Source organism: Brassica oleracea, chromosome C9 (assembly GCF_000695525.1).
Source record: "Brassica oleracea var. oleracea cultivar TO1000 chromosome C9, BOL, whole genome shotgun sequence".
In the NCBI taxonomy this organism is placed as follows: Eukaryota; Viridiplantae; Streptophyta; class Magnoliopsida; order Brassicales; family Brassicaceae; genus Brassica; species Brassica oleracea.
In genome coordinates this window covers 50,013,300-50,028,374 of record NC_027756.1, presented here as the reverse complement: position 1 = coordinate 50,028,374, position 15,075 = coordinate 50,013,300, and the positions used below count along the sequence as shown (strand labels likewise).

The following is a 15,075-nucleotide window of genomic DNA, read 5'->3' as shown; positions in this document are numbered from 1 at the left end:
TTAGAGTGACAACTAGTGTGTCCCAACTCTCCGGCAGTGAACTGAGGAGTAAAAGGGCTTGCATTTCGTCTTCAACCTTCATATCAACTTTGTTAAGCTGATTTACAATCCCCTTGAAATTGTTCAAGTGCTCCATCATGCTCTGGCCGTCCTTGTACTCCAACTTTACCAACCGTCGAACAAGAAGAGCTTTGTTTCGAGGTGTTTTCTTTTGAATCATGGATTCAAGTTTTGTCCATAATTCAAAAGCATTTGTGTAGGTAGAGACATGTTCAAAGAGAGATCGGTCGACATACTTACGTATTACGGCAACCGCCTTTCTATTAAGAATATCTCATGCTTTATCATCCTTTCCTTCCGGCTTATCCTTCATGATGATGGGCTCATGCAAATCCTTACAATAAAGGTGATCTTCCATCATTGGTTTCCAATAAGAGAAGTTGTAGTTCGTGAGCTTGAACATGTCACCTTCAACGGTAACGGTTGCCTCCATTTTCACTTCTTCAAAGATAATGGTAACCTTGCTCTGATACCAGCTGTTGGGAAAAATTAGCGAATAATATTTTCTTTGAGAGGTTGAGATGGAATGTAGACGGTTTATGTTTGAGATAGCCTTTGTATTTTAGGAAAGAGATTTGCTACTAAAGCTTGATGTTGAGAGTGTTTTATGACTCTCTTAGAAAGAACTCTTTCTTAAAAAACTACTCTCTCTTTATGATTGATTTTGCTTGTTGTGGGATGATTACAAATAGTGCTAAGCACCCATATTTATACAAGTGAAGGAGCACACTCCAACAAGTTCTAGATTTCTCTAAATTATTATTTATTTCAAAATATCTAACTCCATAACTTTCTCTCTCTTCTACACAATTCTTCTTTCTATATTTCTCCACTTTTCTCTAGATGTTTCTTTTTCTTGGACTAAAACTTGATTATGATTTGATTAGTTTTGGGCTTAAAGAGGGAAATCCAACACAAACATGTCACTCTTATCGTATAACTACTCTGCTAAGAGTTAATTAAGTTGACTAATTGTAATTCACTCGACAGTCGGAATTTACATAGTCGTGTTAACCGACAATATAATGCCAACTTCGTTGTAGAAACGTTGCATAATTACTTTTAACCTTTTCACTCTATGTCCAGACAAAAAAAAACTTGGTTTTTAATTTAGGTATCTAAATCATGCTCGAGTTATTATATTATACCTCTGTACTGGATTGTCCAAATTATATACTTCCTAAACGTAGGAGGATGTGGTACAGAATTTTGATGTTCCAATATATAAGATGTTTTTATTTTCTTAGATAACTTTTACTTACCTAGACATAAGAACAGAGGGAGTACGTACCATGTGAAAATTGCATCTTCGTGCATTAAATGTCGAATAATTACACAGAAAGAAAGCGGCGTTAGTGTAAAAGGTGATCGATAAAAGAAGCTCATACCAGTTTTCATTAGCATGTGTTAGAAGCTCATACCGGTTCTACACCAAACAACCAAAATGTTCGATTTGAATGGGCAAGAAGAAATGCCCATCTTAACCAGAATGTTCGATTTGAATGGAAGGAAGAAAGGCCCATCTCAAGCCCAAGTCTGAGTAAAATGGTTATTAAACATTTAAACATCCAAAACATCAGAGCGTCTCCGGCAAAGATGGTGACTCGCTTTCGACTCGTTTCGAGATCTTCTCGTTACGCCACCGTGAAGTTATTCCAGTCGGCCTCGTTATGCTCATGTCGTCTCTTCTCTACCTCCTCCGACGCGACTCACCCTGAACCCGAACCAGCCCCGCCTCCGAATCCCATTACCGGAGACGATAAGCTACGGAATCTCCGAGTACTTCTCCAGCAGAACAGAATCGAAACGGCGCGTGGAGCTCTCACCTCGCTCGTCCGATCAGGTTCTTCTCCTTTCACATCGCCGAAAGAGCTCTTCGCCGCCTTCTCACTGTCATCTCCATCGCTGAAGAACGACTTCTCCTACCTGCTCTTCTCCGTGCTGATCCAATCGAACATGATCCCCGAAGCCACGGACTTGTTCTTCGCCTTGAGGAACGAAGGTATCACCCCCAGCTCAGACTCGTTAACGCTGTTGTTCGATCATCTCGGGAAAGCAAAGCAATTCAGAGTAACTCTCAATGTGTTTTTGAATCTTATTGAATCGAATTATCGTCCGAGCAAGTTCATGTACGGTAACGCAGTTTACGCCGCCGTCAAATTGAGCGATTTAGGGAAAGGTTTAGAGCTGTTTAACCGGATGAAGCACGATAGAATCTCACCCACTGTGTTTATCTACAACGTTCTTATTGACGGGTTGTGTAAAAATGGGAGGGTGAATGATGCAGAGAAGCTGTTCGACGAAATGCTTCAAAGAAGATTGGTTCCCACTTTGATCACTTATAATACTTTGATCGATGGGTATTGCAAAAGTGGGAATCTCGAAAAGACTTTTAAGGTGAGAGAACGCATGAAAGCGGATGGTGTTGATCCGAATCTTGTTACGTTCAATACGTTGCTTAAGGGGATGTTTAACGCGAGGATGGTGGAAGAAGCTGAGAATGTTTTGAATGAGATGAAAGATCATGGCTTTCTGCCTGATGCGTTCACTTTAAGTATTCTGTTTGATGGTTACTCGAGTAACGAGAAAACTGAGGCTGCTTTGGGTGTTTATGAGGAAGCTGTTGATTCTGGTGTGAAGATGAATGCTTATACGTGTAGCATTTTGTTGAATGCGTTGTGCAAAGAAGGGAAGATAGAGAAGGCGGAGGAGATTTTGGGGACGGAAATGGGTAAGGGGCTTGTCCTGAACGAGGTTATTTATAACACGATGGTTGATGGATACTGTCGAAAAGGTGATTTGATTGGAGCTCGAATGAAAATCGAAGAGATGGAGAAACAAGGGATGAAGCCAAATCATTTGGCGTACAATTGTTTGGTTAAGAGGTTTTGTGAATTAGGGGAAATGGAGAATGCTAAGCAAGAGGTTAGCAAGATGAAACTAAAAGGAGTTTCTCCTAGCGTGGAGACATATAACATCTTGATTGGGGGATATGGGAGGAAGAGTGAGTTTGATAAGTGTTTCGACGTCCTCAAAGAAATGGAGAACAACGGGACGATGCCGAATGTAGTTAGCTACGGGAATCTGATTAATTGTTTGTGCAAAGGCTCTAAGCTTCTTGAAGCTGAGATTGTTAAGAGAGATATGGAAGACAGAGGGGTTTCACCTAACGTAAGGATATATAACATGCTGATAGATGGTTGTTGCTCAAAAGGGAAGATAGAAGATGCTTTTCGGTTTTCTGAGGAGATGCTAACAAAGGGAATAGATTTGAACTTGGTGACTTATAACACCCTCATCAATGGGTTGTCCATGAACGGAAAATTAGCTGAAGCCGAAGACTTGTTTCTCGAAATCTCAAGAAAGGGGTTTGTACCAGATATATACACGTATAACTCGTTAATATCTGGATATGAACATGCTGGAAACGTGCAAAGATGTATCGCCTTGTACGAAATGATGAAAGGATCAGGAATAAAACCAAATTTGAAGACATATCATCTTTTGATCAGCTTGTGCAGTAAGGAGGGTGTAGAGCTCACTGAGAAAATATTTGGAGAGATGTCGTTGGAACCAGACTTGATAGTTTACAATGGAGTTCTTCATTGCTACGCCATGCATGGAGAAATGGATAAGGCTTTGAAAATGCAGAGCCAGATGATGGAGAAGGGAATCGATTTGGATAAGGCGAGTTACAACAGCTTGATCATGGGACAGCTGAAAGTAGGAAAACCGAATGAGGCTAGAAGTTTGTTTGAGGAGATGAAAGCTCGAGGACTGGATCCTGAAGCTGATACGTATAACATAATGGTGAAAGGGCATTGTGAGAAGAAGGATTATATGAGAGCATATGATTGGTACAGAGAGATGCAGGAAAAGGGTTTGCGAGTGGATGCTTGTATAGGCGGCGAGCTAGTAACTGGGCTTCGAGAAGAATGGAAGGCGAAAGAAGCACATACTGTCAGTTCTGAGATGAATGGTGACAAGCTTGATGATGTACCAGTGGAGGAGGCTCTTTCTGCAACAGAGAAGCTGTGAAAATCAAGAACGTGCTCCAAAACCAAACCAACATCATGACTTCATGAGTGACACTTTCTCTGGGATCTTGAACTAGGGATGAGACTTTTATTGATTAGTCCATATCGCCTTTAGATTAGCACGATCACTTTGGGATGAGACTACGTTAAACTATGGAGTAACACTATATTTCTAAAGTTTTTTTTGTTTCTGGAACAAATTTTGACAGATTTTGTGAATGGTAGAACTAAATGAAAGTGATTGTAAATAATGAAATGTATTCATGAGTGGATATATAATAAGATTAGTGAAAAATATAATGTATAAAACACTGAAACGTTTAGTAGAGTTTTGAAGCGTGTGAGTCGCACGGTGGGACGGATGCCTCTAGAAAGGGAGGAGGGTCCACTGGGTCTGGAAGCAGTATTAAAAAGACTTCAGACCAGTTTATCTCCACGTAAGACTGGTTTAGGAGTTTCTAGAGTTTATACACACACTGCTTTTTAAAAACGCATATATTCTCTGTCTTTGTCTCTTCCACTTCAGCATAATTTGAGCATCAATGGCGATTACGTTTTCAAACCTCCACAGAGAGGAAGGTCTCAAAGCCGTCGAGGAACACCTCTCTGGAAAAACTTACATCTCCGGGTATACTCGCATCTTCCTTCTTTCGTATGAATAATTGTCGCCTAGAGAGTCTGAAATGTTGTTGAACTTTTTATATTTGCAGCGATCAGCTTTCAGTGGATGATGTGAAGGTTTACGCTGCCGTGTTGGAGAAGCCAGGTGATGGCTTCCCAAATGTTAGCAAGTGGTATGATACCGTTGCTTCCCACCTCGCTAAAAGGTTCGTATAGTAGTACTCTCTTTTTCTTCTTTTCTTGTTGATGTTCTGTAAGATATCTATAATATTTGCTCTTCCGACAATTATTAAGTTCTTCGATTGCTTATTGTAATATACTTCACTAGTTTTCCCGGGAAAGCTGTCGGAGTGAAAATTGGTGGCTGTGTTTCTCAGTCTGGAGCTCAGAAAGCTGAGGTACTTCCTATTAATTGAAAAGCTCTTGACAGTCAAAACACTTTGGTATTTGAAGTAAATCTACAAATTTGAATAATTATTTTGATATAACAGAATACTTAAGGTGCTTTTATTTTAGATTTGTCTCTCATTTCTATTACGTTTGCGAGATGTTCTGGTTTTAAACTTTCCATTAACTGTGTGTAGGCACCTGCTACTGCTGGAGCTGATGCTGATGATGACGATGATATTGATCTTTTCGCTGACGAGACTGAGGATGAGAAAAAGGCTGCAGAAGAGAGAGAAGCTGCTAAGAAGGACACCAAGAAACCTAAGGAGAGTAAGTTTTTTCTCTACTTTGGACTGGACCACTACACTGTCCCTGTAGCGAATTGTTAAGTATAATCTGGTGGATAAGACTGTATGCTTCTTCACAGACACCTTCTGACTTTTAAGAACCTCTCTTTTTTACTTGTTTTGTTAGGTGGAAAGTCGTCTGTGCTTCTTGATGTAAAGCCGTGGGATGATGAAACCGATATGAAGAAGTTGGAAGAAGCTGTCCGTAGTGTTCAGATGCCTGGTCTTTATTGGGGAGCTTGTAAGTCTTTAGGAGATTCCGATCCATCATAATCTACAATTTTATTCTTCCTTTTCTTCTCTGATGTGAGAACTTTTGTTGCAGCGAAATTGGTACCGGTTGGTTACGGGATAAAGAAACTCACGATTATGATGACAATTGAGGATGACCTTGTCTCTGTGGACAACCTCATTGAAGACCATCTCACCTCAGAGCCTAACAACGAGTACATCCAAAGCGTCGACATTGTCGCTTTCAACAAGATTTAGAAGGAAAGTATGTCGCCGAGTTCACAGTTTTAAGTGTTATTCACGGTCTTCTTCTTGTCCTTCTGTCCTACAAATGGCTTTCGTGTGTTTCTCTAAATCGTTTCCTTCATGTTGCAAAGAGCAACTTTGGTGTTTAAACTCTAAGCTTCACTCAGAGTCTCTTTAACTCTTGCAAGACGAAATGCTGTTAAATTAAAATGTTGTTGGCTTGTGGTATGTGTGGAGATTATACCATTGACTGTGTATTCGGTTAAAACCCGTTATTATCATATCCAATTTTGAGCAAACACAATTGATAAAAACTAGTAACCACAAACTCATACCATCCATCCATTATCTTTCTCTCTCTCTCCCATTGCAAATTTTCCATTTATTTTAGAAGCAACTTTCACATTCAAAGAGAAGGAGGTACATACTGCCTAGACAAACTAAACAGATCTTTACCCTCAAACGGTGATGTCCATTCTCTCCCATTCCCTACTAAAGCAGCTTCCTGAGCTCCCATTGCCATGCTCATCCCATTCCCGTTCCCCATCATTCTTGTCCTTCCGTTCATGTTTGTTTCATATGGGGATGCTTCCACGTACGGCAGTTGGGGTCTCGGACAAGCTAGGCCTCTGTCTAAACTCCAATCAATGTTGTTGTAATCCGATTTCGCCGCTGATCCATCCGTACTCCACTCCAGTCCAGATGAAGGTGTTGATCCATACCCAGAGAAGAGACCAAGAGAAGCAGCTGGAGCCACAGTATGCGGTGTAGAAGCCCCCACCATTCTGTTTCCATTGTTAACTTGGCCTTGATATTGTTGATACTGAAGTTGCTGCTGGTACATCAGGTTTGGGTTAAGATCAGTAGGAGGCAGAGTTCTTGTGGGCATGTATCCGTTAGATTGAGCCGCCTCAGATCTACTCGCAGGGTACCAACCGCTGCCTCCTCCTGCTGCTGCTGTAGCTGCTACGGTAAAGGATGAATTAATGGTAGAGACAGGTAACACATTTGCTTTAGCGGAGAGAGAGTGTCGTTGCTGTTGTTGATGCATCACCATGACTGGTTCCCTCATTTCTTGCTGCTGTACTCTCTTGAATTGATCACCATAATGAGTTTCTTCTGTTGGCCGCGGCAGTGGTGTCTGTTGATACGACAAGCGTTTCCTCTCTTCCAGGGCATTATTCTGTTGCATTTTCATCCACTCCATTTTCATGTTAATTTGATCCATCGGATTTACACTTTGGTTTCCAGATTCTCCACTAATATAGCTGGATCCTCTGGTGTAACCTAGATTCTTTCTCTCTACTTCGCCCCCTGCATGATAGTTAGGTTGCAACTGGGCGGCTACTGAGTTCTGACTTGTGTGCACAGAAGGGACTTTGCTAGCGGTAGCACTATTATTACTAACATCCTCTACTTTTATAGAAGCAGTAGATTGCTCTTGCTTCTGCCTCCTTAATGATTCTTCTGCCTTCTCAATATCCCCTTCTGCTGTAACCACAGATTTTTCTACATCGTGCTTGGAGCACTTATATTTCGTTTCCAACTCCAAGATTCTACTCAACTCTAGCGAGATGTCGAGTTTTAAATTCCCGGAGGTAGGAACCAGCTTCTTATCTTCTAAATTAGCCCCACCATCATCAAACAGCCAGTTAACAGACTCCTGTAGCTTCCCTTCATTCAACATAAGAGCGTAAGTCGCCCTCTCATGAGGAATCCCCATAGGTACGATCTGCTGAGCAAGTACCTCAAGCTTCCTCGACATGAGAAACTGACAGCACCGCTCGTGCAGCTCCTGAGCTCGCTTCTCCTTCTGACGCTGGTGCTTTCTCTCGTTCTTCAGCCGCATCTTCTCCCGCTTGTCATTGTCAGCTCCGGGGATGGTTTCCTGTTTCGCGGTGGTAGCTGTAGTTGGCGCTGCTTTCTCCTTGTGATCTTCTGAGTCTCCAGACCAGCTACCGTTATTAGAGGCGGAGTCACAGTTAGAATCCGACTCGTCGATGTTTTTGAAACGGCCGTTGCTGTGAAGCGGTGGGGAACCAGTTGACTCAACGGTTTGGAATGTCCCCAAAAGAGGATTGTAAGCACCGCCTATGGATCCAGAGGCGGCTTTACTCGGTGTCTTCTGTGAATCGTTCACAACCTTCTTGTCTCTAGATTTGGTGGTCTTGGCTGCTGTAGACATCTTCTCAATTACAAAGTTAATCCTGCACTTCTCACAAAAAAACGAGAAATAGTCAAAAACAAAAAAATCTCGTTGCAATGTCAAAGGTAGAGACTTTCGATTGGAAATACACAAAATCGACAGGGACGATCGTTGATGGAGAGGCACAAACGCATAGATCCATCGCAAGAACGAGCAATATCTATATTAACATTATTAGGTCAAAACGCAGAGTTTCAAGGCGGAGGATAAAGCTAAGGAGGCGAATCGAAACCGTAAACAATAAGGAAGGTCATGTTTTGAGCAACGGAGAGGAGCGAAATTCGATTGAATCTAGAAAAAAAAACTAAAGGAAATGCGATTTGAGGGAAGAATCTAAATCGGAATATTAGATCAGTGATGAGAAAGGAAGTGATAGAGAGAGAGAGAGAGAGGGAGATGGAACCTGATTGATTTTGATCGGAGTCGTTGACGGAGATGCAGATCGGGAGAAAGTTTCTTTGGAAGGAAGGTGAGAGAGCTTTTGAGGGGGATGACGATGAGAGGATGAGGAACGTGAGGAGTGCGTTGTTGTTTGTTGTGAAATTATAACCAAACGTCTCGCCGTTTCGATTTCCCCAAATGTCAACAATGCCAATTAGAAATTAGGGTTTGGTCTAGGAGAGGACATTTAGGGAGAGAAAAAAAAAAACGATTTTATTTTTTTTTAACAGACAGAACCAAAAATAGAGTGGCGAAAACCAAACCAAAGTCTTTGCTGTAATAAATTTATCTTTTTTAATAATTCTGAGCCATTTGATTTATTTTCTTTTATATATTCTCAGTTATTTTTTTAAATTATATCCCCGTCTCATTTCCAGCTGTGTTTGATGATAATAATAAAATAGATTTACATGGGTACCCTTGGGACTCGGTACAGATGTATCCTAGTTTAGGTTTTCGAGCACTTTCATACAATTAATTTTCATCTTTTTAACATATCCAAAATTTCTTAAATATAAAAAGCACTTTACTAAAAAAAATAACGCTAATAAATTATACAGTTTTTATTAATTAGCAGAAATATTCTTTAAAAATACACAAACCAATTTCTAATTCCTAATAAAATATACAAACTATTTTGGATTCATGTTTAATAACTAATTTTTACTGCCTATTAAATACATAAATTTTTGAGATAAATTTTTGAGGACAATCAAAATCACTCATTGTGATAACTTTTAAAAAGATGGCAAATAATTCAAAAATATTTATCATTTTCGAAGTGATTTTTGTTCTCACGTTAAAATTTAAAATGTTTAAAATAATTATTACCCATATTAAATATTAGATTAGATTTATTAATATCTTAAATAATTCTATATTATGTTATCAAAAAATATTTTGCATCATATATTTTAAAAATAAATATAAACTCATGTATATAATTTTATGTATATATGAATGTTTTAAGTTTATTTTACGTAATAAATGATATTTTATTTTTTAAAAAAACTTTATTGTACATGATTTTTTAATATTTATTTAATTATTAAATATTTCAAAATATGAAAATAATTTATTCTAATTGTTTTTTAATTGATAATATATTTTTTACAAATTTTTATATATAATAGTATGTATATCGGTAGAATATCTTAAATATCATGATAAAAATATATATTAAAATTAAAATAATATTTAACTATGCTTATATATATATACTATTATTTAAAAAATGAATTTGCTGATTTGTCATCTTTTTCATGATTTAAGGATAAATCATTAGTTTAATTAATATTATTTTAATTTTAATATATGTTTTTACCCTAATTTTTATGATCAATAAAAAATATGATTTAACAGAGTAGATATATATATATATAGTTAGTATATATATATATATATATTTAATTATACAACAGTTAAAATTTAAGTGACTAATTTAGTATATTACTAATATGAAATTCGTAAAGTAATTATATATGAAACCTAGACAGCATCACCAACTGGCGAAGATTATTGATAAAACTGTTTGTAATCGACTTTTAGCTACCAGATATTGAGAGAAGTAACGTTTGAGATATCTTATGCAAGAGTGGTACAAAACACATACATAGGTCTTAGGATTCCGTCTATTTTTTTTAATCTTTATTCCTTTGTACATAACTATTTTTTTTCATTGATGTTCAATAAATTTAAAATTTCATCAAAAAAAAAAATTATATATACAAATTAAATTCCAAAGTTTGCCAAAAAAAACATTTTCTACTTGAGATGTCTTTTCTTTCTACTTTAAATTTCCTTTCTTTCTACTTTAAATTTCCTTTCTTTTAAGTTTTAAGATAATTATATTTTTCTTGGTAAGTTTTACAATTAGAACAATTTGGCATATAAATCAAATTTTGACTCATATAAAAGCAAAAAAAACATAGCATATCACAAATTGAAGAAACTTGTAGCTTGTGATTATGTAAGAGCTCGAGACTAAATGCTAGCTGCTTATCCAAGTAATATAATTAAAAAAAAATCAAATTTCCTGAGGTTGATTGATTAGTGCTTTGATTTCTGTGGATAGCCAAAAAAATTTCTACAGCCACAAAATTTAACAATCAAGTTTTGCTTTACTTTTTAAGACCTACCGCTCAGTTTCCTTTTTTATTTTCGTTTGGCCATAGACACTGATTTTCCCACAACATAAAAACAGTGCTTTGAAAATTTATTGATAAATATATGAGTTTTATAACACACAAAATCACTGCAAAAATCTTACTGCCACAACAATAAAATATACGACATAATTTATACAGCAAAAACAAATAAAATCACAACTTCAAACAATCAGGTCCACTATCTTTTCAATTTGATGTAAATCCCCTTTATATTACATGTAATTTGTAATAATTACAAAATAACTTTGCTGAGTTGTCACTTAATTAATATGTCAATTAATCTTACGTGGTAATTTAAGAATAAATTGAAAAAAATATTAGTCCAAAATTCAATTGCTAAAAAATATTATATTAACCCAAAATATAAAAAGCGTGTATTTTTTTCTTAAATAAAAGCTACTGAATTATCTAATATGATTACAATTAATGATTATGAATAACAAAGATTTGATAACAATTTTTGCATTTTTTCTCATATTTTTTTAATTTTATATTATTAAAATAAATTAAAAATCACATTAACCATATAATAAAAAAATTAGATTTTTTCTTATATATTATATTTTGAATTTTTTAAAACGACTTTAAATTACAAAAATGTTAAAAATCCCTTTGACAATTTTGTGATTAATGGCTTAATTCTTTTTTTGTTATAAAAAATACAAATGATCATAAAATCGTATTAATATGAATTTTTATTTTATATACCTTATAAATTAATTATTTTGATTTATTTACCATAAATATATTGTAAATAAACGAGATGTATTGTTTTGATTTATGTGATTACTCTAATCTTATATATATTAATTGAAAAATAATTGATTACTCTAGCAAGTCTAGGATTTTATTAATTAATATTGTTCGAAAATCGTACAAGAGATTGATACAACTAAGATTTATTTAGAAGATTGAAATCACCTAGCGATAACATGGATTGCATAACAAATTTGTTTTCCTAACCCGAACCCTCTTTCTATTCGTCACAACACCGATAGAGAATATTTGGAAGTGTCGATTGATAATCTGAAATGATAACGTTTTTTAAAGTTCAGTCCATTGTTTTTCTTAAATGGACCTAGAACAGTTTTTAATGATTAACTAAATTAGCCACGTACATAATAAAATGTGTTTTCGCTTAAAAATTGTTGCATACCCAAAATCAATATGAACAATCATCATTTTCCTTTAAAATTTTGTCACAATAAAAATATAGGTTTGGGCAAAATATCTGAATCCAAAAAACTGAACTAAAGCCGATCCAAAGAATAGTACTGAACTTTAACCAAAATTGGTTAGATATCTGAATGAGTTCAAAATTTTGGTATTTAGAGAACCGAAACCAAACCCGATCCAAAGCGAAACATTTGGATATCCGAATATGTCCGAACCATATACTTAAATATATTAATTATTTTTAAATTTAATATCTACAAGAATACACAAAATATATAAGACGTTTTTAAGTTGTCTAAAATACTTGAAAATATATACAAATAGTTATAAGTATATGTTTAAAATAGTTAAGCGATACTTAAAATACCTAAAATACTTAAAATATTTATTAATTTTGTATCCAAATATTTAAGGTAAATCAATTTTTAAGTTAAGTTTAAGTACTTTGGCATACATTATTCAAATTTATATGTTATATATTATTTTTATTTTTAGATTTTGAAAAAAATTAAATTATATATGAACTTTAATTTTTAAAGAAAAATTAATTAGGTTATCCGAATCCAAACCCTAACCAAACCCGCAAAGCTCCGAACCGAACCAAACATGTAAAGATCCGAATCGAACCAAATGGTATTCGAATGCCACCTCTAATCAAATGTAAAAAATGTTATTTTAATACAATATATTTTAAAAAAAATTACCATGCGCGGGTTATCGTATAGTGCTAGATATATATCACAACTCAAGTTTCTGTTTTGCAAAAACTTAGAAAAGATGTTCGATAAAATGGAACTCAATTAGGTAACAAAATAATTGTGGGTTCACATCATGTGACCACAAAATTGGATAGCTTATGACTATATGACGGTTCAATATTGACTCTAGCTAGAATATATCTTGCTATACATAACTTACTATTATCAGTTTCTTATTAGAATCAAAAGTTCAGATAACATATGATGTACGTCCACGTCTAGAAATATGGATAAACTAGCTTAAGACCCCCGTAATTGCACGGAAATAAATGTTATATACTTATAAAACTAATTTTTATTTATTATTATTTATTTGTATTTATTTATATATTATGTATATAATTATATTAGAGACATAAATCAAAATAATACATCCTGTTTATTTACGATATTTTTTTGGTAAATAAATCAAAACAATTATTTTATTTATTTTATATTGTATATAACTAAATTTCAATGACATTGACATAGATATATAGTATATTTTAATATAAATATTTTTTATTGAGAATTCATATTCATATGATAAACACAAAATTTATAATGTGCGATTTCTTGAATGCAAATTTCACAATTAAAATATTAAGGTTTCAATACTTTTTCAATACAAAATTTAGAAATTATCATATTTAAGTATTTTTCTATGTTATATAGTTTTATTTTAAACTATATTAATATATAATATGAATGTCTAGTAAATGAGACTTCACATTCATACGATTTATGATCATTTGTATCTTCTTATTACCAAAAAAAGTAAAAATATTAATCACAAAATTTTAGTGTGAGACATTTAACGTGTTTAGTAATTTATAGTCGTTTTAAAATTCAAAATATAACATATAAAAAAAATAATAATTTTTTTATTAAATGATTAATGTGGTTGTTTAATATTTTTTAATAATATAAAATTAAAAAAAAACTAAGATACAAAAATTATTATCAAATATTTATTATCCATAATCATTGATTGTCATATATACGTTAATCATATTAGGCAATTCCGTAGCTTTTATTTAAGGAAAGTGCGAGAATATTTTTTTTGTACACTATTTATCAATTTAATAGCTAGTTTAATAGAAAGTATAATATTAGTTAAGATGGACCAACATATTTATCTAAGAATTATGGATTTCATTCTCATGGTGACACGTGACTACAAAAAAATGTTGTAATGTTTCTCAATTAATATATAAGGTATATAACTTTAATGTATAAAACCTTATCAATTTTTTTAAAAAAATACCAAGTGAAAACTGTAAACCAAAGAACATCTTTATTGAGAACATCTCACAAATGGGCTAAATGAATTAATGGGTAATTTTTTACAAGTTAAGTAAGATGCTCAAAACACATTAAATTAATATTTTTATTATTATTAATCACTGTTAAAAGTCTTTTTCTGGTCAAACAACACTGCTAAAATTCTCTGAGATATTCTTATTAGGAATGGTCAAATAATTCAAAAATATTTATTATTTTTGAAGCGATTTTTTCGTTCTTACCTTAAAATTTAAAGTGTTTGAAGTATTTATTACCTTTAATAAATATTATATTAGATTTGTTAATATATAATTATTTATCCATAAATTAAAAAAAAAAATTATTAATTTGATAATCATCATTATCTTGAAAAATTATATATTATGTTATCTAAAAATATTGAACATCACAATATTTTTTAAAAAAAATATATATATCTGTAAATATTTGTATGCGTAGAGAAATTCTCCAAGATAGACCTAAAAAAGTTTTAATCACAATTATAGACCCCAAGGATCAAAATGACCAAAATGTTTTATTAAGGGGTGTGTTTTTGGGTTTATGATTTAGAATTTAGAGTTTACGGTTTATGATTTAGGGTTTAGTGTTTAGAGTTAAGGGGTGAAGTTTTGGGGTATGATTTCAAATTTTAAAAACTAAAAAAATATTAAAATTTTCAAAATAAAAAAGTCTATTTTGGTCATTTTACTTTTTGAGATCTATTTTTGTGACAAAAAACTTAAAAATGTCTATTTGAGAGAATTGCCCTTTTATGTATATATAAATGTTTTAAGTTTACTTTACGTAATAAAAAATATTTACTAGAATAAAAAAAAACTTTATCGTACATAAAATTGTAATATTTAAATAATTATTAAATATTTCAAAAACATGAAATAAATTTATTCCAATTGTTTTTGAATTGATAATATATTTTTTTACAAATTTTATATATAAATATATATATCGGTAGAATATTTTAAATATCATGATAAATATGTATATTAAAATTAAAATAATATTAAATAAAAATATTAATTAAAGTAGTGACTTATCTTAAAATTACGGAGAAGCTGACAAATCACAAAATTCATTTTTTGAATAATAGTATAGAGAGACGGATACAGAAGTATT

General features: G+C 33.3%; 3 protein-coding genes across 4 annotated transcripts; 2 read left to right on the top strand and 1 right to left on the bottom strand.

The window, feature by feature from the left end:
* Positions 1 to 1,624: 1,624 nt before the first annotated feature.
* LOC106319267 (pentatricopeptide repeat-containing protein At5g12100, mitochondrial) lies at positions 1,625 to 4,373 on the top strand. The gene has a single exon (XM_013757548.1). The coding sequence runs from the start codon at positions 1,657 to 1,659 to the stop codon at positions 4,096 to 4,098; it is 2,442 nt and encodes an 813-aa protein (XP_013613002.1). The 5' UTR covers positions 1,625 to 1,656; the 3' UTR covers positions 4,099 to 4,373.
* A 162-nt stretch (positions 4,374 to 4,535) lies between these two features.
* On the top strand, positions 4,536 to 6,157 carry LOC106318166 (elongation factor 1-beta 1). Its single transcript, XM_013756037.1, has 6 exons — positions 4,536 to 4,725; positions 4,808 to 4,924; positions 5,047 to 5,116; positions 5,303 to 5,435; positions 5,580 to 5,693; positions 5,778 to 6,157. Exons 1-6 carry the CDS (start codon positions 4,640 to 4,642, stop codon positions 5,939 to 5,941), a joined length of 684 nt encoding a protein of 227 aa, XP_013611491.1. The 5' UTR covers positions 4,536 to 4,639; the 3' UTR covers positions 5,942 to 6,157.
* Positions 6,158 to 6,189: 32 nt separating this feature from the next.
* Positions 6,190 to 8,766, bottom strand: LOC106318165. Of its 2 annotated transcripts, none has more exons than XM_013756036.1 (2): positions 8,539 to 8,766; positions 6,190 to 8,141 (listed from the first exon to the last, which is right to left on the bottom strand). In XM_013756036.1, the coding sequence occupies exon 2, from the start codon at positions 8,112 to 8,114 to the stop codon at positions 6,336 to 6,338; it is 1,779 nt and encodes a 592-aa protein (XP_013611490.1). In that variant the 5' UTR covers positions 8,115 to 8,141; positions 8,539 to 8,766; the 3' UTR covers positions 6,190 to 6,335. The 2 variants fall into 2 exon arrangements, with proteins under 2 accessions (XP_013611490.1, XP_013611488.1); XM_013756034.1 differs by having other exon boundaries at positions 6,190 to 8,136; positions 8,539 to 8,760.
* Positions 8,767 to 15,075: the final 6,309 nt, after the last annotated feature.